The 26925-nt window shown below is 40.5% G+C and overlaps 1 protein-coding gene and 1 pseudogene across 3 annotated transcripts in view; one reads left to right on the top strand and one right to left on the bottom strand.

The window, feature by feature from the left end:
- Ttc27 (tetratricopeptide repeat domain 27) overlaps positions 1-26925 on the bottom strand; it is a 170925-nt gene that overhangs the window by 79304 nt on the left and 64696 nt on the right. For 2 of the 3 annotated variants that reach the window (XM_008849048.3, XM_029554057.1), the window contains exons 10-12: positions 19313-19426; positions 6751-6846; positions 1783-1905 (exon numbers count right to left, since the gene is read on the bottom strand). In XM_008849048.3, the coding sequence (XP_008847270.1) occupies positions 1783-1905; positions 6751-6846; positions 19313-19426 (333 nt within the window). The remainder of the gene's footprint in view (positions 1-1782; positions 1906-6750; positions 6847-19312; positions 19427-26925) is intronic. The other variant, XM_029554058.1, reaches the window with a different exon arrangement.
- LOC115066960 lies at positions 2601-2712 on the top strand (annotated as a pseudogene).

Genomic DNA, 26925 nt, shown 5'->3' with positions numbered 1-26925 from the left:
TTTGGGGGAAAATATTTAAGAAAATCATGTTCTTGACCAATTATTTCTCCATGATCATGGCAAGGGATGATCATGATGAAAGCTATCCAACTTGAGTGTTTTACTCTGCTGTCTACTCTACTTAGTCATGCAAAACATTAATTTAGGTGGGCGTGATGATACATGCCTTTAATCCTAGCACTCAGGAGGCAGAGACAGGCAGATCTTTGTGAGACTGAGGCCAGCCTTGTCTACATAGCAAGTTCCAGGCCTGCTGGAGCTATGGGGAGACACTGTCTCAAATAACCAAAATTATTCATTTATATATATAAATTCAAAATTAACATATGATTTCAGTGTGTCAATTTTTATGGCTACTGACAATGCAGAGCCACTATTCTTACCATACGGTTCATGTATGAGGAGAAGAAACAATAGATTAATAACAGATGCAAATATTACAACATTTTCCCTCTTGACCCAATTTAAGAGTGGAATTAAATATGCATCACAGACTTGACAATTCTTCTGCCTTGGGGGGGCTGGGCATACCCTAGAATTGTCTTACACAGGCCCAGCCAGCTGCTCTGCCTCCAAAGTAACCTCCCTCATGTCCACAGCCTTTGATCATCAGGAAACCAGAAATAATTAAAATTCTGATACTTCACTTCAAAATTGTCCCATTGATAAGGGAAATAAACCAAAATATACAATATCTTCAAAGTTTTCATATTTCCTCTATTTAATTTGTGTGTGTGTGTGTGTGTATTTGTGTATTGCCTGCATGTAGGTAAGTGCACCCGTGTCGTGCAATGCCTGCAGAGGACAGAAGAGACTGTCGGATCCCCTGGAACTGGAGTTGTGGACAGCTGTTAGCTGCTATGTGGGTGCTGGGATTTGAATCCAGGTCTTCTGCAAGAAGAGTCAGTGTTCTTATCTGCTGAGCTACTTCTCCCCCATTTTTTTTTTTAATTTTTCATTTTATGTGTATGAGTGTTTTACCTGCATGTCTATAAATACTCTGTGTGCCCGCAATGTCCTCTGAAGCCAGAAGAGGGTGTCGGATCCCTGGACTGGAGTTATAGGTAGCTGTTAGTCACCATATGGGTTCTAGAAAACAAACCTGGGTCCTCTGCAAGAGCAGTCACTGCTCTTAACCGCTGGGCCAGCTTTCTAGCCCCTCACTATTACTTTTAAAAATGTCAAATATATTAATTTCAGGCTACTTTTCTCTTCTGTCTGGTTCTTTTTTATTTTAATTTTTAGTTTTATGTGTATGAGTGTTTCGCCTGCAATGCATGCAAACACTAGAAGAGGGTGGCAGATCCCCTGGAACTGGAGTTATAGACAGCTGTTAACTGTGATATGGATGCTGGGAACAGAACCCAGGAGCTCTGCAAGAAAAACCAGTGTTCTTAACTCTGAGTCATCTCTCCAGCCCTGCTTCTCTTTTACAGACACATAAACTGTCCAACACAAAACAGAGAAAACATTAAAAAGCCTTAAGTCAAATAAGGAAGGTAAGTGAATACTATCAAAAGTGAGCTCTTAAAAAAACAGGGGAGCCGGGTGTGGTAGCGCACACCTTTAATCCCAGCACTTGGGAGGCAGAGACAGGCGGATCTTTGTGAGTTCAAGGCCAGCCTGGTCTACATAATGAGTTCCAGGGCAGTTGGAGCTACAGGGAGACCCTGTCTCAAAAAGACCAAAAATAAATAAATAAATTTTTAAAAAAAGAACAGGGGAGAAGATCATCAAAGCAAGATGGCCTGCACCAATGCACAGGACTTGACTATTACACACCTTGCCATGCTGCCCAGTCCTTTCATAGCAGATGACCACATCTTCCCACATTTCCAGCTTCTCAAATATCTGAAGGGCTGACCTGGTACATCCCAACTCAAAGAGCAAACTTGCAAGTTGACGCTAGAAAAAAACAAATGAGAGTAATTAATACTTCGATGGAAAGAGAGGCCCACTTCACTTGCAAGTACATCCCATCTTACTTTCCAAGATTTGCTTATTGTGAAAAATGTGCCACTTCTATCATTCAACCTCTATCATCTAGGAATTTGTAAAAACCATACTTCATCAAGCTTCTTTATGGGGATGAAGAACGAAAATGAAATTTTTAAAGAATTCGCAACTTAAAAAAACAAAATCAATTATTTCCTTCTTGTGCTGGTTACTTTTTGTCAACTTGACACAAACTAGAGACACCTGAGAAAAGGGACCCTCAACTGAGGAAGTCCTTCATTGGATTGGCCTTGACCATGTCTGTGAGCCATTTTCTTAACTGCTAATTGATGTAGCAGGCAGGGTCTAGCCCACTGTGGGTGGTACCATCCCTGGGCAAGTAGGCCTGGGCTGCATAAGAAAAGGAGCTGAGCAAGCCAGGAGAAGAAAGCCAGGAAGCAGCCAGCATTCCTCTTCCTCCTCTGTGGTCTGTGCTTCAGTTCCCACCTCCAGGTTCCTGCTCTGACTTCCCTCAGTGAGGGACTATAACCCGGGAGCTGGAAGGTAAAATAAACCCTTTCATCCCCAAGTTGGTTTTGGTCATGGTATTTATCAAAGCAATAGAAGGCAAATTAGAATACTTCTTATCTAAAGATTCTAAATACAGCTTTACACAGTGGCAGTATCGTAGCCAATGAGGTTTATCCGAGGCACAATTATTGCTAATTGGAAAAAATAAAAAGATTCTAAATATGAGAATCCCTGACTTACAAAAGTACCATGCAACAAATCAGCCTTTAAACCTCTGAGCAGGCAGTACAAATGCTATAAAATCTGTATATTAGTCTTCAGGAACTTTACACATGAGGTCATCTCTGGCTCTTTCTCATGAAGGTCTATTTATTGTAGGCACGTTCTAGTAAACCGAGTCACTTAATTTCACGATTCCTGGTAAATATATTCAATAATAAATATACTATAATTGATAAGTGGTTCATCCTACAGAAATGAAAAGAAAATTAGATGAAAAAAAGTAGGTGAGTCTCTTGAATAAGGTACAGTTTCACATTACTGAGATCTGTGCTATTTTCCCTTTGAATAACGCCTTTACTGCCCTCTGAAAATTCAGTACACATTTAAGAATTAAGATGTTAATAGAGGTTAGAGATGCAGCTTAGTTGGTAGAGTGCTCACCTAGCATACAAGAAGCCCTAGCTTTAATCCCCAGCACCTCATAACCTGGCACAGTAATGGATGCCTGTAATCCAAGTACTTGGGAGGTAGAGACAGGAGGATCAGACTTTCAAGGTTATCCTCAGCTACATAATAAGTTCCCAGAGCAGCCTGGAATACATGAGACCCTGTCAATCAATCAATCAATCAACCAATCAATCAATCAATAAGCTATTGGATATAAAAGATCAGGGACTGAAAAATGTAAAAGTAAAATGAATAGGAAGGAGGCAGCAAGGTGGATCTCTGTATGACTGAGGCCAACGTCTACATAGTTCCAGGCCAGAAGGAACTACAAGGAGACCCTACCTCAAAACAAACAAACAAGTAAGATAGAATATATCAGAAAACTATGAGCTAAGATAGTCCCAGAGTAAAAAAGGGAATGTTGCCAAATATAGAATTTGGCAATTTCAGAGCATTTGATTAAATCTTTTCGAACACTGGATATAGGACATAGAAGAGACAATGAGCCTTGATGCTCAAGTAGTGAGCACCCCAATATTTCTATTTGAAGAAAGCAGTGGCATCCAATATGGTAAGGCTAGTTAGTGTAAAGACACTTCTCCCAATTAATTGCTGTTACTGCCTGATCTTTTAAATAATGCATAAAGATAAAGATACAGGTGCTCACTATGATAGGAGAAAAGTGATTTAACAATAAAACAATAAAAAATTATTTTATCAAATTGCCTAAGGACTCTAAAACCATAGCTTCCTAAGCAAATAAACATCCAGTTTACATTGCATCTGGGCAGTATTTAAGTTTCCTAATGCTTCTATTCAGAAACACATAAAAAGCTATACTCCCAACAGACATGTTTTATTTTAATAATAACTCAGAAACTGAAACAGTGGCCAACCCCAACCATTCAGGGCAGACATTTATCAAATTTCATAGATCAAGAGCAAATGTATGCCAAAGACTCAAACAGTTAACAGTCTCTTTAAAAAGCTACTCCTGAGTGTTACAGCAAAACATTTTACTGCCCTGTTTTACTTCAATATGTAAGATTAATTTCAAAGTGCAATAAACTTCCCAGTTTAAGACTCTAACCTACTCTAATGAATCTCATAATGGGAAATCTAAGCCACTGAACAGTAGGTAGCATCTTTAATTCTAGATTACTACTTGTGTGTAATCCATAAGAGAGAGAAGAAGCTGATTAAAATGCCAGCAGTTACTAAACCATCTAGAAATCTCTGGATAACATCATTTAATTCCATTTAATCATTCTGTGCAACAATGTCCCCATCTGTAAAAGTTGGAACATTTTATAAAATTGCTGCAATAAAATAAGGTAAGGTGTAAATTGTAGAACAAAATGTATGCATCCTGCCAAGTGCACCTGGAGATTGTTACTAGGTAGCAAAGTAAGAAAGGAGGTAAACTAGACTAAAAGTCAACACGCTAGGGATCTAGTTCATATACTGTTGTGTGACCAACACTGCAAAGTTCACTGCACTGAGCCTTCATTTTCTTCTATATAAAGTTAAGAAACTAGACCAGTGATATCAATATTATGACTGGGGAAGCATATCTGATTCAGGAGGCATGGGGACAGGAAGTCCAGCACACTAACTCAACATGGGACTTTGGAAGATACACTAGTTACCCTCATACCCTCAAAAAGAGGAGAGCAGCTAAGCAAATCTCAAAGCATAAAATGCCAGATCAATGCTTTCTTTTATTTATTTATTTATTATTTATTTACTTATTTACTTTTTTGTAAACAATACCATTAAAAGGTTTATTCTTTGGCAGAGAGTCCTTAAAGACTTCTAAATATAACATGACTGGATGGATAGATAGTTTGGTGGCTAAGACTATTTCTTACTCCTTCAGAGAACCCAAGTTTGACTCCCAGCACCCACGTCAGATGGCTCACAACTACATGTAACTCCAACTCCAGGGGATCCAATGCCCTCTTCTGTCCTCCTCACTTCTGTCCTGCACACTTGTCACATACACTCACACAGATAAATATGCATACACATAAATAATAAAAATAAATCTTAAACTTTTTAATATAAATTGTTCTTTGAAAATGAAGGCAGGCAGTTGGGCGTGGGGTGCATGCCTTCATATCTCTGTGAGTTCAAAGCCAGTCTGGTCTACATAGTGAGTTCTAGGCCAACTGGAGCTACAGGGAGACCCTGTCTCAAAAAGACCAAAAAAAGAAGACAGGCAAATGACTCTCTTGAAAAGCCCAATCTACTCTTAACACTGTCTTTCCACTCACTTTCTCCCTCCTCTCCTTCCTATCTCCTTTTGTCTCTCACTACCTACACTTAGAGCTACATTAAAATTAAGAGTACTGGCTGCTTTTGTTCCCAGAACCTACATGGTAGCTAACATCTGTTTCCTCAGGCATTGCATGACATGGGTACACTTACATACATGTGGACAAAGCACTCAAACACATAAAAAATTAAATAATTTTTTAGAAACCTTTTCTTCTTCAATATTTTATTATTTTTATTTTATGTGTATGAGTGTATTGCCTGCATGTGTGTAAGTGCACCCATGTCATGCAGAGCCCACGGAAGCCAGAAGAGGATATTGGAGCCCCTGAAACTGGAGGGAAGTGAACCCAGGTCCTCTGCAAAAGCGGTCAGTGCTCTTAACTGCTAAGTCATCTCTCCAATCCTACAAATCTTTTCTTAATAGACTCCAGCTCATAAAAGAGAAAACAAAAATACTTATGGTTCTCCTATTTTAATTACTAGGATTCTACATATTTTTAAACTTTTCCAAAAGTTTTTAAAATTATCACTTTAAACAAATCAGTCATCTGAAATAATTAGTAATCCCCAACTGCTTTTATTTTCAATGAAATATTTGAAAATTCAAAAATAATTTTTTTAATTTTTTATTTTTTTGGTCTTTTTGAGATAGGGTCTCCCTGTAACCTCAGCTGACCTGGAGCTCACTAGGTAGATGGTAGACAAGACTGGCCTCAATCACACAGAGATCTGCCTGCCTCTGCCTCCTGAGTGCTGGAATTAAAGGCGCCTGGCATAGAAAAATAAATTTAAATCATTCTTTTCTAATGTATTTTCTTTTCTAATGCAAGGTATTTTTCTTTTTTTAATATTCTATTTTTTTAAATATTTCATTTATTATTTTTATATGTATGAGTGTTATGCCTGCATGTAGTAGGTAAGTGCACCTGTGTCATGCAACGCCTGCAGAGGACAGAAGGCGTCTGTCAGATCCCCTGGAACTGGAGTTACGGACAGTTGCTAGCTGCCATGTGGGTGCTGGGATTTGAACCTGGGTATTATGCAAGAACAGTCAGTGTTCATAACTGCTGAGCTTCTCTCCAGCCCCTTATTTTTTCAAATGTGTATAAGTGTATTGCCTGCATGAATGTAAGTGCACCCATGTCATGCAATGCCCTCAGAAGTCAGAAGAGGGCGTCTGATCCCATGGAACTGGAGTTACTGACAGCTGTTAGCCTCCATGCAGCTGCTGGGAACCAAACCTAGGTCCTCTGCAAGAACAGCCAGTGCTCCTAATCACTGAGCCATCTCACCAGCACCCATAAAGTATTTTTCAGATCAAGGACAAACCAGTACCTGAACAGCCCAGTGAGGGGGCACTTGACAGCAAAAGAAAATCTTCAGACGTTCCAGTACAGATGTAGTTTTATCTTCGAACTGGTCTGCAAGAGCCTAAAGAACACATACAATAATCAGAATCTGTATGTGAATAATTTTAATATAAAAATTCCTACTGTAAAAATTATAGAAATGGCCAGGCATGATGGCACATGCCTTTAATCCCAGCACTTGAGAAGCAGAGGCAGGCGGATCTCTGTGAGTTCAAGGCCAGCCTGGTCTACATAGTGAGTTCCTGGACAGCTGGGGCTACAGGGAGACCCTGTCTCAAAAAAGACAAAAAAATATTTACACTTTCAGTGTGTGTCTGTGAATGCATGCACATGAGTATCCTGGAAATTGATTCCAAGACTGTGCACATGATTAGCAAGTGCCTTTAAATATTTAAAAAACTTTAAAGTTAATATTTATATAAACATGTACACTTAAAAATGTTAAGAGCTAACATTTTATATAATCTTTCAAAGAACTAATCTTAATAACAAGCATTTTTATTTTTCTAAGAACAATTGTTCTTTATTGTATCTATCTCACAAGATGCCATTTTTGACAATGATGCTCTTTAACATCAATCAGAGAGTAACTATGTGAAGACTTCACTGAGCATTATGCTCTCAGGAATTAAATAATAGGGAAAAGCAGGTTTATCCTAACACAGAGAACAAGTTCTCTCACCCCCAGCAACAAGGCTATAAGGACAGGCATCCATTCATTCAAAACCATCTGTATACTGCAGTAGGCAGTTGCAAGTGATGTGCACTGAAGAATTCCCCTGATGCACTGAAATGCCCCACCTGGTAATGAATAACAACTCCCAGGGGCTACACCATGAAGCAGACAAGAAGACCGAGAAGCTGACTCTGCAAACAGGAACCCAGGCCAACTGCAAAGCCGAAAGCTGGCACTATCCAGTAGTCAAGTGACTGGTCATGAAAGAGCTCATATACAAAATGACAACTTAGATACACATATCGTCTGGAATCCTAGACAAACACATGGACAGCAGCCCCATTACCATAGTCATCTTTCTCTGCTTCCTGATTTGTCATTCAGTTTGTACTGAATACACTGATTTTTTTTATATCAAACTTTCGACGGTGATTTAGCATGACTTTTTTTTCATAATAAACAAGTGATCTTGTTAACATGTCATTTTCTGATTCTAATGCACAAAGCTATCATACAGGGTAATGTCTTTACTCTATCTGAAGCTGATAAAGTACCATGTGACCGTGACCACTTACTCTCCCACATTATCAGGATACAAAAGTTCTTACATACTTGTGCCTTCTTTCAAATTGTTTCAATTTATTACAAAATTAATCTTTAAAAAATAGATGTAAGAAGTAAGATACAGCAAGTATAAATGTCCTAAGAAGAAAGATATGGACAGGAATCTAACATATCCTAACAAAATCCTGTTACTATTTGATATGCAATGTCCCTGACAGGCTCATGTGATTGAAAACTCAATCCCTAGCTGGTGGTGCTGTATTGGGAGGTTATAGAACCTTTGAGCCAAGGGCCTGGCTAGAAACAGTGGGCATCAAGGGGTGACCCTTTGAAGGTTGTTATATCTGCCTTTAATTCTGGTCTAGAACTCTCTGTCTCTTGGTGGGCTAATATGTGAACAACAATGCTGCCTCCTGCTCCCACCACCATGCCTTCCCTGCCACAAGGAACTAAAGTCCCCTGAAACCATGACACAAAATAATTCCCCACATTAGCTGCTTTGTCAGGTACTTTATCATAAAGATGAGAACAGGAGCTAATTCAGACCCAAACACAGAAAGACCAGTTCCTAAGCAATTGCACAGCTCCTGTGTTGGGGTTACTCTCTTACACTAGGCAGGAGACCCACTTGTTACCAAGAATCTCTTATAGAATGAGCTTAAGTATCAGAAGAAAAACTCATTACACATCACTTCTTAGACAACCCAAGATTCTATTCAATCAGTCAGTCAGACTAAATTGAGACATAACTACACGCCTCAACCATCTTGGACAAAGCTTTCTGGCCTTACTTCACAGAGAATAGCAAAAAGGTTACATGTTTCTGCCCAGTGCTGCTTCAATGTGGGTAGAAAAGAATAACTTCTGGCTGAGGACATGTGGTTACAACATATAAGAGCACAGATTACTTCATGAAAAGGAGGCTTTTTCAACCAACATGCCACTTTTTAAAAAGAAAAAGATTACTTAAAATTAAAAGATAACATCATTAGTTACATGTAAAAATTTTTTTGTTTTCAAAGAAAATACATGTTGTTTGTTGTAATAGTAGCTAAAATATATTAAGTATGTAGCACATGCTTTTTTTTTTTTTTTTTTTTTCGGTCTTTTTGAGACAGGGTCTCCCTGTAGCCCCAGCTGTCCTGGAACTCACTATGTAGACCAGAACTCACAGAGATCCACCTGCCTCTGCCTCTGGAGTGCTGGGATTAAACGCGTGCACCACCATGCCCAGCTAAGAATAACAGTTTTTAATACCCTTTGGTGGTTTCTTGACAGCTGAACAATTGCCACTTCAAAACATTTTAATTAATTGGGCATTTAGGCGGTACTTTTAAATGACATTGATGATGATACATTAAGAAGAATGATGGATGTGACAGTATTACGTCACTAATATTTTAATATATATTTCAAAATAATTTCCCAAGTGTGAGCAATATTTGTTGCTCAGATATAAATGAAATTCAAACCCCTGCTGTGAGAGGGAGCCCAAAAGAAAATACTGTTGAGAAACTGGATAGTGACTTAGATCAGAGGTCAACAATCTCGGGCCCTTGGGCCAAATCCACCGTGTTGCTGCCAAGACCACAATCCCACCTGCTCATTACATGATCTATTGCTACTTTTGTGTTCTACCTACTAAGCCAACAAAGCCGAGTAGCCAAGAGATCCTAAGGCTGAAGTATTTACTATGTGACCATTTATAGAAATAGTTTGCTGACTCCTGGTCTAGATAGTATTTCCATCTTCCTGGGTTTTTTTTTTTTTAACATTTTTATTTATTTTTATTTTATGTGTACGTGTGTGTTGTCTGCAAGTATGTAAGTGCACCCATGTTGTGCAAAGCCCACAGAGGTCAGAAGAGGGCATTGGATTCCCTGGAACTGGAGTTATGGACAATTGTTAGCCTCTATGTGGGTGCTAGGAGTCAAACCCAGGTCCTCTGTAAGAGCAGACAGTGTTCTTAACCACTGAGACATCTATCAAGCTCCATAAGGTATAGTTTTTAAAATGTAATCTAAACATAAACATAAGGGACAGACAAAGATTAAAACCACAACTCCAAGGCCAGGTGTGGTGGAGTACCTCTGTGGTGGAGGGAGGGAGGGAATCATTTAACCACAGTGGTATTTATCCATAAGATGATTTTTAAAGTAATTCTTGCACTTTTGGTAGTCTATGAGGATGACTGTCAAGAGAGCTTTCTTTTTTTTTCATACATTCAAGGTGAGTTGGTTAATGTCAGCATCATTCACTGATCACAAGTATGTCCATTCACTGGGAGCAAATTCTCTCGTGTGTGTGTGTGTGTGTGTGTGTGTGTGTGTGTGTGTGTTTACGTGTGTGCCGAACAAGACTGTAACAATGTACAGAGTGAGAGTGTACTGCAAGGTTCATGTAAGCCCAGAATTTTTGGTAGGGGTCTCCAAAGCTGTGTGCCCTATCTACTCCTGTACCTGCCCATTTTTCTTTCTACTTTCTAAACTGGACACCTGAAAGTCATGGACACTTAGTTATAAACAAAAACTAACATGAGGAGGTGGTCTTTAAGGAAAGACAAAAGAGAAACACAAGCATACCCCTAAACCAATCATTCAGAATGGCTCAGGCTCCTAAACAAACAAAGAATTGAAAGTAACAGTGTCTACTACTCCAGGAAAATGACTAAACAGATATGGACAAGGGGCTGGAGAGATGGCTCAGAGGTTAAGAAAACTGGTTGTTCTTGCAGAAGACCCGGGTTCAAATCCCAGCACCAACATGGCAGCTAACAACTGTCTGTAACTCCAGTCCCAGGGGATCCAACAGCCTCTTCTGACCTCCACAGGTGCAATTACCTACACGCATGCAATACACGCATACACATAAAATAAAAATAATAAATAAAATTTAAAAAAGAAATAGGGACAAATAAGAAAAACAGAGCAAAGAGCACTCTAGGACATGGCCCAGAGAAGGGGGAAAAGTAAATCATACTCACAACGTTCCATACAGCAGGTGCCCCATGGTACACAGACTATGACATGAGAATGCTTGCAAGTTGTGGGAGGTTTTCTTTTCAGATTAATTTCCTATTGCCTTTTTTATTTATGGGCGAGTGCCACAGGACAACTTGCAAGAATTTTTTCTCTCCTACCATGTGGGTGTTTGGGATCAAACTCTGGTCCTCAGGCTTGGGGTAAGTCTTCTTACCTGCTGAGCCATCTCACTGGCCCTGTGGGGGATATGTTCTTTTATCTTATTTCATTTCTTTTTCTTTCTTTGAGACATAGTGTTATTATGAGCCCTGGCAGGCCTCAAACTTTCAGCAATCTTCCTGTCTCAACCTTCCTAAATGCTGGGATTACAGGTATATACCACTACCCTGGCTCGTTTTCAAGTTTTTGTCCTTCCTCTCAAGATCATTTCTCCAGAATCTCGCCTATACTTTATGAAAAAGTATGTGTGCATATGGAGCCACAACATCCCTGCAGTAACACCTCCCACATCTCCAGAGCTGCAGTCTCCTAGGACAGAGCGTATCTCTACAGAATGGGTTTAGTAAAAGTTAACCCCAGAATGCAAAGATGTATCTCTTCGTTTTGGTGTTCTGTTTTCAGTAAAGAATTTTCCAGAAAATCTACACAAGCTCAAGCCAAAATTTAAAGCTAACACACAAAGAATGATTTAGACTATAAGGACAATTCTGAACAAGATCTGTTATGATTTAGACTTTATGTGCTTCTATTTGAAAGTATGGCTCATATATCTTCAAAAGAAGAGCTGGGCCCAAAGGCCCTTCCCTTTCACTGAGAGCAGTTGATTCTCACAAAAAGGATATCCAAGTGTTCTTGGGCTTTCTGAGGAGCCAAGCAGAAACTAGCTGATAATTTAAAAGGTCAGACTGATCACATGCCAGATCACCTTATGTCTGCTCTGTTGTGCAATCTTTGTACGTCTTCATGTGTAGGAGGACAGGATTTATCATAAAAATAAGTACTTAGCCAAATGTATCAAACAGTAGGGTGGAACAGCTTTGACAGGAGCCTGAAGTCACTGTGATTTACAAATAGAGATGTCAAGCTGACTGCCACTTCAGACTCTCAAGACTAATAAAATTTCCAATAGGAAGGAAAATTATAATTAAAATCTACTAAATCAACAACATCCTTAAACTTACCACTAGCCCAGTATTACATCATAATTAGCAAACAGCGGCTGTGAGAAATAAAAAGACGTGCAAAGTCCCAAAGCTGCAGAATAGGTGAGCTTATCTGACTCCAAAATGCTGGCAGCTTCTTTCAAGCCTTATCTCATCTCCACGTGGACAACAAATAGACTGAAAATGAAAAGCAGCTTCCCCTGGAAAAATACTGAGAACTTCATCTGAACATTTTTTTCACACTTAAATCCCATAACACAAGAACTGAGGTGTAGCCTAGACAATAACATGCTCAGTTACTGTTAGGAATGGGAGCTGGGAGAGCCAAATCTCTTCATGATGCAGAGGAGAGGAACATGAGAGGCGGCCTCAAGCAGCCAGGCTGACCATGCCCCTCCCCTAGCCATGCCTCGGGTCCTCGGTCCTACAACTTTTTGATTTCAGGTGCCATATCCAGAAATATAAGTCCTCATTTTTGTTACCATAAACATGGATACATTTTACAGGCTTCTTGTATTAGCCAACTATTTACCACTATCTTTAACTTAATGCATGCTGATCACGAGCTTAATCAGTTTTTCTTAACTTTGTTTTTATTGAATTTTGAGAATTTCATATAATATATTGATAGTATTTAGATCCTCTCCCCTATCTGCACCCCTTTTTGCTATCTTCCACCCAACTTCATGTACTTCAGGTCCTTTTAAACTTGCTAACTTCCAAAAAACGTTTGTTTCCATGTGCTATGACCTATCAAGTTTTACCATATTAAAAACTAAAACTGAGAGGCTGGACGTGGTAGCGCATGCCTTTAATCCCAGCACTCAGAAGGCACAGGCAGATAGATCTCTGTGAGTTCAAGGCCAGTCTGATCTACATAGTGAGTTCCAGGCTAGCTGGGGCTACAGGGAGACCCTGTCTCAAAAAGACAAAACAAAAAAATAAACAAAAACAAACAAAAAAAAACCTAAAACTGAGAAAACCATTCTAAAACTAAGCAATAAATTAATTATATTACAAGATTAACATGTTTTGTGCAAACAAACTGTTTCCCAAGACAAAACAAGTCTTGATGAGAACGACACTGTCCTGCAATTCTGCAAATGTGTCAGGCTTAACAGAGGACAGCTGTGGTTTTGGAGCCGGTGCTGAGGCAGTCTGCTGTAGCACAGGATTTTGAAGAGGAAAATCTGGCCTTATCCAAACACCAACTTGGAAGATGAAGGAGTCTGTTAGTAACTTTAATTGTGGACATTGTTCTTTGATACTACAACAAAATTCAATATATATGGTCTCTTAAGAGCTAGGTGCACTGTAGAATTTGAAATATTATCCATCAATGTTCGTGAACATCCACTGGTCAAAAACCAAAATCAAAAGTACTCATTGGTCTATGTGGTGGTTTGAATGAAAATGTCCCCCATAGGCTCCAAGTGTTTGGACATTTTGTCCCCAGATGATGGCGCTGTTTTGGGAGGTTTTAGAAGGTGTGGCTATCCTGGAGGAAGCACGTCACTGGGGGCGGGTTTAGAGAGTTCTTAAGCCTTGCCACATCTCTGGTCAGTCTCTCTTGTTTTTGTTTCTGTGCCTGCTGGAAGATGTAGAGCTTAGCTTCTGCTCCTCTTCCCCAGCCACCTCTGCCACCATGCCTCCCCACCAAGATGGACTGTAATTCCCCTGGAACTGTAAGCTCAAACAAATTCTTCCTTCTATAAATTGCTTGGGTCAGCGTTTCTATCACAGCAATAGAAAAGTGACTAATACAGTCTATCTTACAGTTTTCTAAAACTCTCAGGTTTTTTCATGAAAGCTCAAACTTTTATCATGAATAATTAACACCATTATTTTCCTTGACATGATGAGCTTACATCTGCTTTAAATAGTTTTAATTACATGGATGTGGGGGGAGGGGAATATACACATATGCATAGTGTCATTGAAAGAAAAAGAGGGTATCAATCCCCTGGAGCTGGAGTTACAGGTGGTTATGAGCCACCACGTGTGGGTGCTGGAAACCAAATTTGGGCCCTTTATAGAAAAGAACGATATGGGCTCTTAATCTCTGAGTCTTCTTTCCACACTGCCCCCCCGAAACACACACACATACACACACACTTTTTTTCTGAAACAGGGTCTCACTATGTAGCTCTAACTAGCTTGGAACTCACCGTGTAGACTAGGCCTGCCTATGGCTCTTGAGAGCTGGGATTAAAGCCATTGTGCTGCCATGCCTGATTTCACTTATTTTCAGAAAGTTTATGGCAAATGCCCAGTTTGCCTCAGCAGTTTTCATGTAGAAACAGTGCTGACTGGGAAAAACTGCTGGTTCAGCTTTCCTGGAGACAACACTGGACATGAACCAGCAGAACAGGAGCTCTAAGAGCACTTCACATTTGGTCATGCAGAATGCTACAAGAGCATGCTCTCAAGAGTAAAGGCGTAATAGCATAGCATGTACTCTAGCACCAAAGGTGTGTGTAAACAAAAAAATAAGGAAAACCTATAAATGGGTAGCATCGAAGCATACAGTGGCCACTAGCTCAGTCTGGTGCCTCTACCGTGATCTGGGGTCAGCATTTGGTTTTGCCCCCCCACACACTGTTTCTACAAGCTGTCAATGCCAACATGGGGAAAGGACAAGGACTACCTCAGTATCACTATGAAGCAAGTATGAACTGAGGACCCACAGGGGTTCACAAACCAGTCCGAGAACTGCTGCCTCTTAACAGGTAGTTGTACAAGTTTTCATGCCTTCCCCACATGACACCCTCTAGCTTCTTCACAAAATGTCTCCAGCTCCAGGGCATTTGATACCTTCTTCTGGCCTCTGTAGACTCCTACATTCATGTACATGCACACACGTATAATTAAAAATAAAAATAAAATTTTAAATTAAAAAGAAATTTAATATACAGTTTGAAAACCAATGAATAGTAATCAAAAATAGGGATTGGCTAAATAAACTATTTAATGCATGGCATGTGGCTGTTGGAAAGAATGAGCTAGAGTGATAGGTAATAGCATGCAGAGCTGACCAAGCTGCAATATTATAAGAGGAAAAAGGATAGAGCAACATAAACTGTAAGATCCCTTATGGTGAGCCAGGTGTGATGGCCCACGTCTTTAATCCCAGCACTCAGGAGGCAGAGGCAGGCAGATCTCTATGAATTGAAGGCCAGCCTGGTCTACATAGTGAGTTCTAGGCCAGCTGGGGAGCTGGGGCTACAGGGAGACCCTGTCTCAAAAAGACAAAAAAAAAAAAAGCCCTATGGTAAAGCATATTTCTGCTCAGACAGAAAGCAGTTACAAAGTTGAACCTGTAAGACAAACAAAGGAAAAGAAAGCTTCTGGCTTTCACTTTCCATTTCTGTACTGCTTAAACCTTTTTATAATGAGCAAGTATTATTTCTAGAATTGAAAACAAGAACAGTGATATGACTTGAAAAAGCAAACCATACTTTACTCTTACTAACCATGAACTGAGTCCAGATGTTACAAATAATGCCTGAAAAGTGTACTGATTCCACTAATGCTTAAGAAAAAAGTCAAAAAGGACCTCAAATTATTCAAGCACAAAACAAGGAGGCTTCGGGTACAAATCCTGACGGTTTATCACTGTGATCAATTTATTCCAAAATCAAGGGTTGTGTAATGGCATGCCCTTAATCATTATTAGAATTAAGCAGTCAGGTAGACAAATAACTAACCAACCTTTAAGAGAAACATTTTAGCCTATGCAGGGCACTAATCTTCACCATAGTAAGCATGCTGCCATAGTAAGTATAGTCCCATAGTGCTCTTGCAGAGGACCCAAGTTCAATTCCTAGCACCTACAATGGGTGGTTTACAGCTACCAATAACTCCAGTTCCAGGAGGCTCCTATACCTCTGGACTCTTTAGGCACTGGTACACAAGTATGTGCACATAAACCAAACATAGACACATACAAATGCACATAATTAAAAATAAAAAAATAAAATTTAAGTCCCCATTCCTTCAAAGGATCAATATAGTATCAAGAACATATGTTTAAAAGCTTGATGTAATAATGCATACCAGTAATCTCAACACTGAGTGGGGGTGGGGTAAAAGCAGGAGGATCAAAGGTTCAAGGTCATCCTTGGCTACATAGTTTAGGACTAGCCTGGCATACATGATGGCCTGTCTCAAAACAAAAAAAATAATAATAATAAAAATAAAAACCAGCAAATGTTCCCCAAACAATTCCCTTAAAAACTGTGAAATCTGGGACTGGAGAAATGGCTTAGTGGTTAAGACCACTGGCTGTTCTTCCAAAGGACCAAGTTCAATTCACAGCACCCACATGGTGGCTAACAACTGTCCTTAACTCCAGGTTCCAGGGGATCCAACGCCGTCTTCTGACCTCCGGGGCACTGTACAACACAGGTGTACTTACGTGTACACAGGCCTAATACTCATACACAAAAAAATTTTTTTTAATTTTTTAAATTGTGAAACCTGAGTTAACTGTTATATGTAAGACAGTCTAATTCCAGTATGAACAGTCTCCAATGACAGAAAAGTGCTATAATCTTGAACTTCAAATTCAATGCAATGTTTAGATATTGAAGGGTGACAGAGGCACAACTACATGGACAAGAGCAGATCTTCACAATATAAATTAACAGGTTTAAGAGGTAATTGAGTCATTAAAATTCACTAACAAGCTTATGTCAATAAGGAACAGAAAAGAGTCCAACATTAACTCTCAATGGCTGAACTGTGTTTACAGTAAATGAAAGCAGCTAACATGAAAGCAAGAAGACAATGACAAATTTGGTCTGCATGATTTGAGGGAGGGGGTTTTGGCACCGGATGGTCCTATGAATTAATGGAGTTTCAATTAATTTGATTTATATCTGGATTACATGAATAATATATTATTTAAACTCCAGCAAAAGAAGGAAAAGATGTGATCTTATGATAGAGAACATGCTCATTATATGGATATGGAATAGATGAGGAAGAGAATTCTGGATAATAGAGAAAAATCATACTCTACTGGTTAAAAAAAACAGTAGAGGTTGGAAAGATGGCTCAGCAGTTAAAAGCACTGGCTGTTCTTGCAGAAGACCTAGGTTCAAATCCCAGAACCCATATGGCGGCTAACAATCATCCATAACTCCAGTTACAGGGGATCCAACACCCTCTTCAACCTTTGCAGGCACTTTAGGAATGGGTGCATATATATATGCAGGAAATACACTCATACACATAAAAATAATAAGCAAAAAATATTTTTTTAAGTGGAGGAAGCCAGGCGTAGTAGCACACACCTTTAATCCCAGCACTCAGGAGGCAGAGGCAAGCAGATCTCTGTGAGTTCCACACCAGCCTGGTCTCCATAGCTAATACAGGTCAGCTGGGGCTACAGGGGAACCCTATCTCAGACCAAAAAAAAAAAAGTAGAGGATAAGTAATTACTGAAGAATATAATTCTACGTTCACTTAGGCTTCTAAACCACAGCCATTACAGTAAATAGGGCTTTCATACCACCTCTCTTCCTCTTCATCACCAAAACCATTAGAGCCTTGAACATTTAACAAACATAAAGAACTCCAGCTCAGAATGACTTCAGAAGACAGGGTATGGACTGTCCTCAATTTGAAATCCCCTCTCCCTTGTGGCTTTTATAATCTTCCTTTAGTATCTTTATGTGTGGTACAGCACTTTCTTGAAATTTTGGAGTAACTCAGTTAGAAATCTACTTGTCATTCAAGCCTTCAATGCAACTGCTTGCAACTATAAGTTATAGTACAGAGAGACTGTCAGTAACTGGCTAGACAAATTTGGGCAAGTCACCTGATTCACCACACCTGCATTTCTTCAACAGGACTAGGACAAGATTAAGCTTGTCCCTTAAAGTCCCTTCTAGCTCCACCCCCCAACCCACGCCCTAACAGTTTATTGTTTCAGCACTTCACACAATGCTAGAAGGGAACAGATTTTTATAGAAATTAAAATAATTTTAACCCCAAAAAACCCATTGTTTTATATATACATAGGTTATTTTACATCATTTTCTTTACTCTTAAGGGAAATAGAAATTTCAACAAACACCAAAGTACCACACTCTGAATCAGAGAAATTGGCGAAAGTTCAGCTTATGAGTTAAGTGGCTCAACAATGACAGAAAACTAGACAAACTGTGTATTTATCCTGGGACATGATCTGGCCAATTTCCAAAATTTGGGAGTTGGAGATAAAAACATTTTTTCTCCTTGAGGTATCACCCTGCAGAGGCAGAAATAACAGCTCTCTAAATGTGTTCAAGTAGAATACTTACACCTGTCTTAATAATGCAGCATGTGGATGAGATGAGGGCGATCCCAAACACAGGAGGGTAAAGAAGGGCAGAACGCTGTAACACAGTCACTTCACTCTTCTTTGAAATCTGTGCCCCTACTCAAAGCACATTCTCACTATCTGTTATCAAAAACATAATATTCAAAGCCAGGTGTGGTGGAGCATGCCTTTAATCCCAGGAGGCAGAAGCAGGCAGATCAAGGCCAGTCTGGACTACATAGCAAGTTCCAGCCAGCTGTGATTACAGGGAGACCCTGTCTCAAAAAGATAAAATAATAATAATAATAATAATAATAATAATAATGATGATGATGATGATGATGCAAGCTGGGCCGGGCATGGTGGCGCATGTCTGTAGTCCCAGCACTTGGAAGCAGAGGCAGGCAGATCTCTGTGAGTTCAAGGCCAGCCTGGTCTACACAGTGAGTTCCAGGACAGCTGGGGCCACGGGGAGACCCTGCCTCAAAAAGACCAAAAAAAAAAAAAAAAAAAAAAAATTCAAGCTGGCTGTGGGGCTCATTCCCAGCACATGGGAGGTAGAAGCAGGAAGGCCAGAAGTTCATGATCATCCTCAGCTACATAGTGAGTTTGAGGCCAACATGGAAAAATATAATGCAATTCAGGCTTAACAGAGGTTAAATGCTGAGGTGACAGAGCTACAAAGTGACAGAAATGAGCTTTGTGGTCAAGTGAAATTCTAGAACCTGCACTCCAAATAAGAGCAAAATGTGAGTGGAGCACAAAGCATCTCATTCTTGCACCCACCACACACGTGCATGCTTACAGAGAGCGAGCACACGCCGCTGAGTTCCTACCTGTGTCTGCCTCATTGCCCGTTCCACTCGGCGTGTGCTTCCTCTCTCAAGTTTTGTCCGGAGGATCAAGGCTGACGTCTGAATGGCCCAGAACTTTGGTTGTGAAAGCAAGCACTGATGGAAGACCGAGAGGACAGAGAAAGAAGGATAAGTCAGAGATGCAATGCTTAATAGGACAAAATTAATTCTTCAAAAATAGTAAGAATACAGTTAAATGCAGATTTGACCATCTAAGCAAACAAAGTCAAAAGGCTCTTTTTCTCAACTCACATTGTAGAACATTATTTTAAAACAGGAGAATGCTTTCTGGCTGTGGTTAGGGTAGGGAGTCCCAATTTTAGATACCCAAATTTTAGGATAAAATGCTCTCCTAGAATGGGCATCTGTTCTGGATGCTTTAGTTGTCAACTTGACATACCTGGTTTAGAGGGAAAATGAACAGGGGAATTGTTTCTATTGACTTGGCCTGTGGCCACATCTGTGGAGCAGTTTCTTGATTGTTGAGTGATGGGGGTGGGGGAAGCCCACTGTGAGTGGTGGCATCCCTGGGCAGGTGGTCCTGTGTTGTATAAAAAAGCAGGCTGAACATGGGCCAGGGGAGCAAGCCAGCAAGCAGCACTCCTCCACGGTCTATGCTCCAAGTTCTTGCCTTGGCTTCCCTTGATGATGGACTGTGATCTGTAAGCCAAATAAACCCTTTCTTCCCCACGCTAGTTTTGGTCAGTATTTGTATCACAGCAATAGAGAAGCTAACTTAGACAGCATCCTAAGAAAAACTCACCTACAAAGAAAGTGAATATGTACACACTGAAACCTAACTACTGTGGAAGCTATGGCAGCCATCAAACAGAACTCACCACAGAAACTTTAAATATGGCCAGCAGTGCTGGGAATAAAGAGAAACAAAGTTATGATAAATGGGGACCGCATGGTATGAGGAGCACAGTTCAAGGCCTCTTGTTGGCAATGTGGAATCCACTGTCCTGGGTGGTTATCCCAGCAAGAACCTTCATTGAAGCTCACTTACAGAAAGATTTGTTTGTCTGCAAGTTGAAGCCACCCTTGATCATTGTGTGCTGGCTGTTTCTAAACAAGCATTAGTTGTTTCTAAAACTGAATGTGAAAAACATTCTAGTTAGATTGCAATTAGTCATTCACAACCTGCTGCTCATTAGAAGCACCTGGGAAGCTTTTGGAATTTTAGAATTTCCAAGAGGAGGCTCTGTGTATCCATATTTTAAAAGTAGTCCTTCAGCAATACTCAAGTGTGGCCAACTTCAAGAACAATTAGGCTAAAATAACACAAGTCTGTTCCTGGTCAAATGTAACCACAGCTCAACAATTTTCATTAAAGGTTAGCAAGAAGTTCTCCAATGGAGCATTAATTATACCCAAGTCCCTACAACTCATACTGTATCATGCCCAGTTTCACTCATTTACATAACCTGCCTTCCCCTAAACTGAGTCTGCACCCACGACCCACTTCTACTCATGGGTAGAATGCCTTTTGTTTCATTTCCTATCATTTAAAAAAGTCATCAGTTTTTTCTAGGTTAGCATAAAATATGCTATTTTTCACCACAGCGTTTCCATGCATATGTGTAACTAACTATATTATTTGTTGTTCTTCCACACTGTCCTTCCCTATGCCCCCCACCCTCTGGCTGGTTTCCCTGTGCTAGATAGCTTTAGTTGTCAACTTGACATACCTGGATAGACCAGACCTGAACTGGAGAATTTCCTCCATTGAACTGGGCTGTGGTCATGTCTGTGGGGCATTTTCCTGATTGTTAAGTGATAAGGGAGGGCCCAGTCCACTGTGGGTGGTGCCACTCTGGGCAGGTGGTCCTGTATTGTATAAGAAAGCAGGTTGAGCACAGGCCAGGGGAGCAAGTCAGTAAGGAGTGTTCCTCCATGGCATGTGCTCCAGGTTCCAGCCCTGAGTTCCTATGTTGGCTTCTCTTGATGGACTGTGCTTATAAGCCAAATAAAATAAACCCTTTCTTCCCCAAGTTGGTATTGGTCAGAGTGCTTTGTCACAGCAATTAAAAAGAAAAAAGAATAGTGCCCCATGCTGTTTTCTTATCACGTGTATTCCATTACCCTCTTCCTCCCACTCCCTGGAGAATTTGACCTACTCTCTCACAATCCCTAAAGGCAGCTGAATTTTTAACCCCTAATCTAGACCAATCTTCCTAGAATTAAGAAAATGAAAATAGCCTGGTGTGGTTGCAGACGGCTTTAAACCTTAATCCCAGCACTCGGGAGGCAGAGGCTGGCAGATCTCTGTGAGTTTGAGGCCAGTCTGGTATCCTTAGTGAATCTAGGCCAGCTGGAGACTGTCTCAAAAAGACCAAAAAAAAAAAGAAAGAAAGAAAATGAAAATAGTAAACACTGATAGTAACAGTTGGTCCCAGAGCAATACTTAGAATTTATCCATATTAAGATGATTACCATTAAGAAATTGATACTACCAAGTCAAAATTAAAAAGTAAAGTAAAATTTTAAAAAATGAAAGAAGAAATAAAAATGAGCAAGAGAAGAAAATCAAAAGAATGAGGTCTCCCCGGAGTTCGTTCATTAACTCCTTCAAGCACCTACTTTGTGCAGGGCAGTGTACACAAGGCTTGAGGCACAGCAGCAAGCAAGACAGAAGGCTCTGCACTCAAAGTTTTTGTACTAATGCAATGCCTTACTTTTCAATATTTTATTATTTTTAGTTTTTATGTGTATGAGTGTATTACTTGCATGTATGTAAGTACACCCATGTCATGTGATGCCCACAGAGATCAGAAGGCAGCAGCAGATCCCCTGGAATTGAAGTTAAGGACAGTTGTTAGCTGCCATGTGGGTACTGGGTATCAAACCTGGGTCCTCTGCAAGAGCAGCCAGTGTTTTAACCACTGGAAGACAGCCAAGAGCAGCACTATACATGCAAAAAGAAAACCCTCCCAAATCAGCCAGCTCTCCTACATCAGCTACATGGCCTTGGGAGAAGAACCTGCCTCACTTCTCAGAGGTATGAACATGAAATAGATCTTCAGGTGGGGCCAGAAACCACCAGAATAGTGCCTAAAGCACTTCTGAGCCTCCCAGGGCCTCTCCCCATCTGCTCTCAGCCTTAACAGAAAATTTCCTTCCAAAATTCTCACCTCCTAACAGCTCTATCACTTGCCAGGAAGAACAGTGCATGCAGAACAGGCAGGCTCAGACCACACCAGCTTCTCAGAGTTAGATCCAGCTTTAAGAAGGGGGTCCTGCTCTCTCCCACCAGCAAGCCTCTCTCCCGAGTAAGTCCATCGCGCCCTCGGCACCTTGATTCCCCCAGCCTCACTCACCCTCCCATCTCCCCCGCAGTTCTCTCCTCCAAGCCTGGTTCCTGTCCCATTCCTTGTCTGGGGGCTCCAGACACCTGGGGAACCAATAATGCTTCCTGATCCTTTTCACCCAGACCAACTCAGTGCCTTCTCTGGTCCCCAGGAGCACTGCTCCTGGGCCTGGCCCCACCCTCACCTCCCTCTGCTTCCCTGGGCCTGCAGGACCCAGAGGCCTCTCTCCTGGGTAAGTCCATTGCACCCTCAGCACCTTGACTGCCTCAGCCTCATTCACCTCCCCATCTCCCCCACCGGTCTCTCCTCCTAGCCTGGGACCTGTCCCATTCCTTGTCTGGGCGCCCCAGACACCCAGGTAAACACCACTGCTTCCTGATCCTTTGCATCTAGACCAACTCAGTTCCTTCTAGGGTCCCCAGAAGAATTCTGGGCCTGGCCCCACCCTCACCTCCCTCTACTTCCCTGGCCCTGCACCAACCTCCAGCCTTTGTCCAGGATGCGGGAGCTGACCTTTCTTTTTCCTGATCCTTTACATCTAGACCAACCCAGCTCCTCAGTGCACTCCCCAGGAGGCCTTGGGGCAGCTTCCCGCCCCTATCTGCCTTGGCATCTCTGGGTGACACGGCAACCAGCTGCCCTAGACCAGCATCTTTCCTGGGCCCGGCTCCCAGGCCAGTCTAACCCCCAAGTGGGTGAGGCCAAAATCTTTCCTGGAGGGATCCAGACCTTAGGAGAAACCCTGAGACCATCTGATCCTAATCTGACTTGGGCCTCTGTGGGAACTCCTGAAGACAAAAGCAATCTGGCCACTCCAATATGAAATCAAAAGAGAGAACCAGAAGCTTAGACAAACCAGGTTTTCATGCACAAAAAGTAAACCACAAAGACATATAAAGTTCACAAAAAACAGCAGACCTAAACTTTAAGGCTTAAGTCTCACACAAGAATGAGAAACTACAAAAGAAATCCACATGTCAAAATCGAGAGAAAAAATAATAACATGAAAAACCAAAATAACATATCCCCACCAAATACCAATAGTACTCTAGAGGAGCACAATGAGAACCCCCTAGAGAAAATGCAGGACATGGGACTCAAAAGAACAATTATAAACATGATAAAAGAATTCAGCGAATTTAAAGAACACAAAAAGAAATCAAAGAACTGAAGGAAGACAGAGATAAACTTAGGAATGAATTAAGAAAACAGAAATATTGAAAAATACTCGGGCTGAAATGAAGAAGGAAGTGAAACACTCAGTAAGCCAATTAGAAACGACAGGAGAAAGCCTCAACAATAGGATGAATGAAATGGAAAACAGAGGATCAAGACTGGAAGATAAAGTGGACAAACTAGACCACTCAAGCAAAGCTTATGAAAAATTTAAGAAATCACAAGAATGGAATATGCAGGAATTGTGTGACACCATAAAAAGACCAAAGTTACAAATCATAGGCATACAGGAAGGAGAAGCAGCCCAAGATAATGGCATGGACCACATCTTCAACAGAATCATGCAAGAAAATTCCCAAAATTAAAGGAAGACATGCCCAGACACATACAAGAAGCACATAGAACACCAAACAGACAGGACCAGAAAAGAAACTCTCCACAGCACATCATAATAAAAACACTGAACGTACAAAACAAAGAGACAATACTGAAAACTGCAAAAGAGAAAAAACTAGTCACATATAAACAAGTCACATTAGGATTACAGCTGACTTTTCAGTGCAAACTATAAAAGCCAGAAGAGCCTGGACCAAAGTATTCCCAGTTTTAAATGACCACAGATGCCAAACCAGATTATTATACCCAGCCAAAATGTCTATTATAGGCAAAGGCGAAAGAAAAAATCTTCCATGACATAAATAGGCTGAAGGAATTCATGTCCACAAAACCAGCCCTACAGAGAGTTCTGGGAGCAATACAAAGACCTGAAGAAAGGAATGACTATACCCAAGGAGTTGCAGAAAGAATTCCAAAGAGGGTATAACAGTGTAAAAGTACAGCTATAGCAAGAATGTAAACAAACAAACAAAAAAATGACAGGATTCAATACTCATCTTTCATTAATAACTTTAAAGATTAACAGAATGAACTCCCCAGTCAAAAGACACAAAGTAGGTGAATGGATTAAGAAACAAAACCCATCTTTTTGTTGTCTGCGAGAAACTCATCGCACTTTCAAGGACAGACACTATCTCAAAGTGAAAGGATGGAAAAAAATATAACAAGCGAATGGCACTAAGAAAAAAGCAGTCATAGCAATTCTAATATCTCACAAAATAGAATTTTAAACTAAAACTTATCAGAAGAGACAAAGAGGGCCACTTCATTTTGATCAAAGGGACAATGAATCAAGAAGATATTACAATCATGAACATATATTGACCAAACTCTGGTGCACCCAACTTCATAAAAACAATACTACAGGACTTTAAGACCCAGATTAATCCCAACTCATTAATAGTAGGGGACTTCAATGCCCCACTGTCTCCATTAGATAGGTCAACAGGGCAGAGAGTTAACAGAGACATCTGAATTAAACAATACCATATATCAAATGGACTTAACAGACATCTACCGAGGATTCCACCAAACCACCAAAGGCCATAATTTCTACTCAGCTCCTTTTCCAAAATGGACCATATACTGGGGCACAAAACAAACCTCAACAAATACAAAAAGATTGAAATAATTCCATGCATTCTATCAGACCACAATGCAATAAAGCTTACAATCACCACTGGAAGAAGCCCTAATCACCACAGGAACACAGGGAGATTAAACAACACACTCCTGAATGATGAATGGGTCAAAAGGGAAATTAAGAAAGAAATAAAAGTATTCCTGGAATTAAATGAAAAGGACAATACAATACAACAAAACCTCTGGGACACGCTGAAAGCGGTCCTTAGAGGGAAGTTTATAGCTCTAAGTGCCTACATCAAAAAATCAGAAAGAACACAAGTAAATGACTCAATGTTGCAATTCAACACACTTGAAAAGCAACAGCAAAGGAATGCAGGGACATGGCGTCGTGACCTCCGCCTCCCCCTTATAAGAGCTTGGGTATCTGTGGTATTTCCTGGAATTGTTTATCACAAGGACTTCCTCCTGATTCTGAGAAAAGTACACCCTGACCCAAAACTAGCCTTACAGTCAGGTGATCAGGGGAATGCCCAATTATCATGTGTCCTGACTCCACCTCTTTTACTGAAAAGGTATTTAAACCCTTGTCTCAAGCAATAAAGAGAGTCCTTCCTCCCACTCCATGATGGTGTGAGTGTGTGTTCAATCCTGACACCCTCTGCCCAGAATACTCAGAGCTTGACGTGCTGGCGCGGCAAAGAAAACCCAAACCCAGCAGACAAGAAGAAATAACAAAAATCAGGGCAGAAATTAATGAAATTGAAACAAAGAATCAAGAATTCCAAGACCTGGTTCTTTGAAAAGTTAAAGAAAATTGACAGACCGCTAGCCCAGTTAACCACTCAATCCTGACACCCTCTGCCCAGAATACTCAGAGCTTGACGTGCTGGCGCGGCAAAGAAAACCCAAACCCAGCAGACAAGAAGAAATAACAAAAATCAGGGCAGAAATTAATGAAATTGAAACAAAGAATCAAGAATTCCAAGACCTGGTTCTTTGAAAAGTTAAAGAAAATTGACAGACCGCTAGCCCAGTTAACCACAAGAAAGAAAGAGCACCTCCAAATCAACAAAACCAGAGATGAAAGAGGAGACATCACAATAGACACCAGAAAGATACAGAACATCATAAGGGAATACTTTAAAAACCTATATGCTACTAAATTTGAAATGGATGGATATCTAAAGGCACGTGAACCACCAAAACTAAACCAAGAAGACATTAATAGTGTAAACAGACCCATAACACAAAAAGAAATTGAAACAGTAATACAAAACCTCCTGACTAAAAAAAGCCCAGGACCAAATGGATTTAAAGCAGAATTCTATCAGACATTTAAAAAAGATCTCCATCAAATAAATACTACTTAATTTATTCAAAAATATAGAAATGAAGGGAGAACTTCCAAATTCCTTCTATGAGGTCAGCATCACTCTAATACCAAAGCCAGGTAAAGATACAACCAAAAAGGAAAACTATAGACCCATATCCCTAATGAACATAGATGCAAAAATTCTCAACAAGATACTTGCAAACTGCATAAAGACACACATCAAAAAGATCATCCACCATGACTGAGTCAGCTTTATGCCAGAGATGCAGGGATAGTTCAATATACATAAGTCA

Source organism: Nannospalax galili, unplaced genomic scaffold (genome assembly GCF_000622305.1).
Source record: "Nannospalax galili isolate Female #2095 unplaced genomic scaffold, S.galili_v1.0 scaffold344, whole genome shotgun sequence".
NCBI classification, from domain to species: Eukaryota; Metazoa; Chordata; class Mammalia; order Rodentia; family Spalacidae; genus Nannospalax; species Nannospalax galili.
Note: the sequence above shows the minus strand (reverse complement) of the source record. Positions and strands in the feature narration are given on the sequence as shown.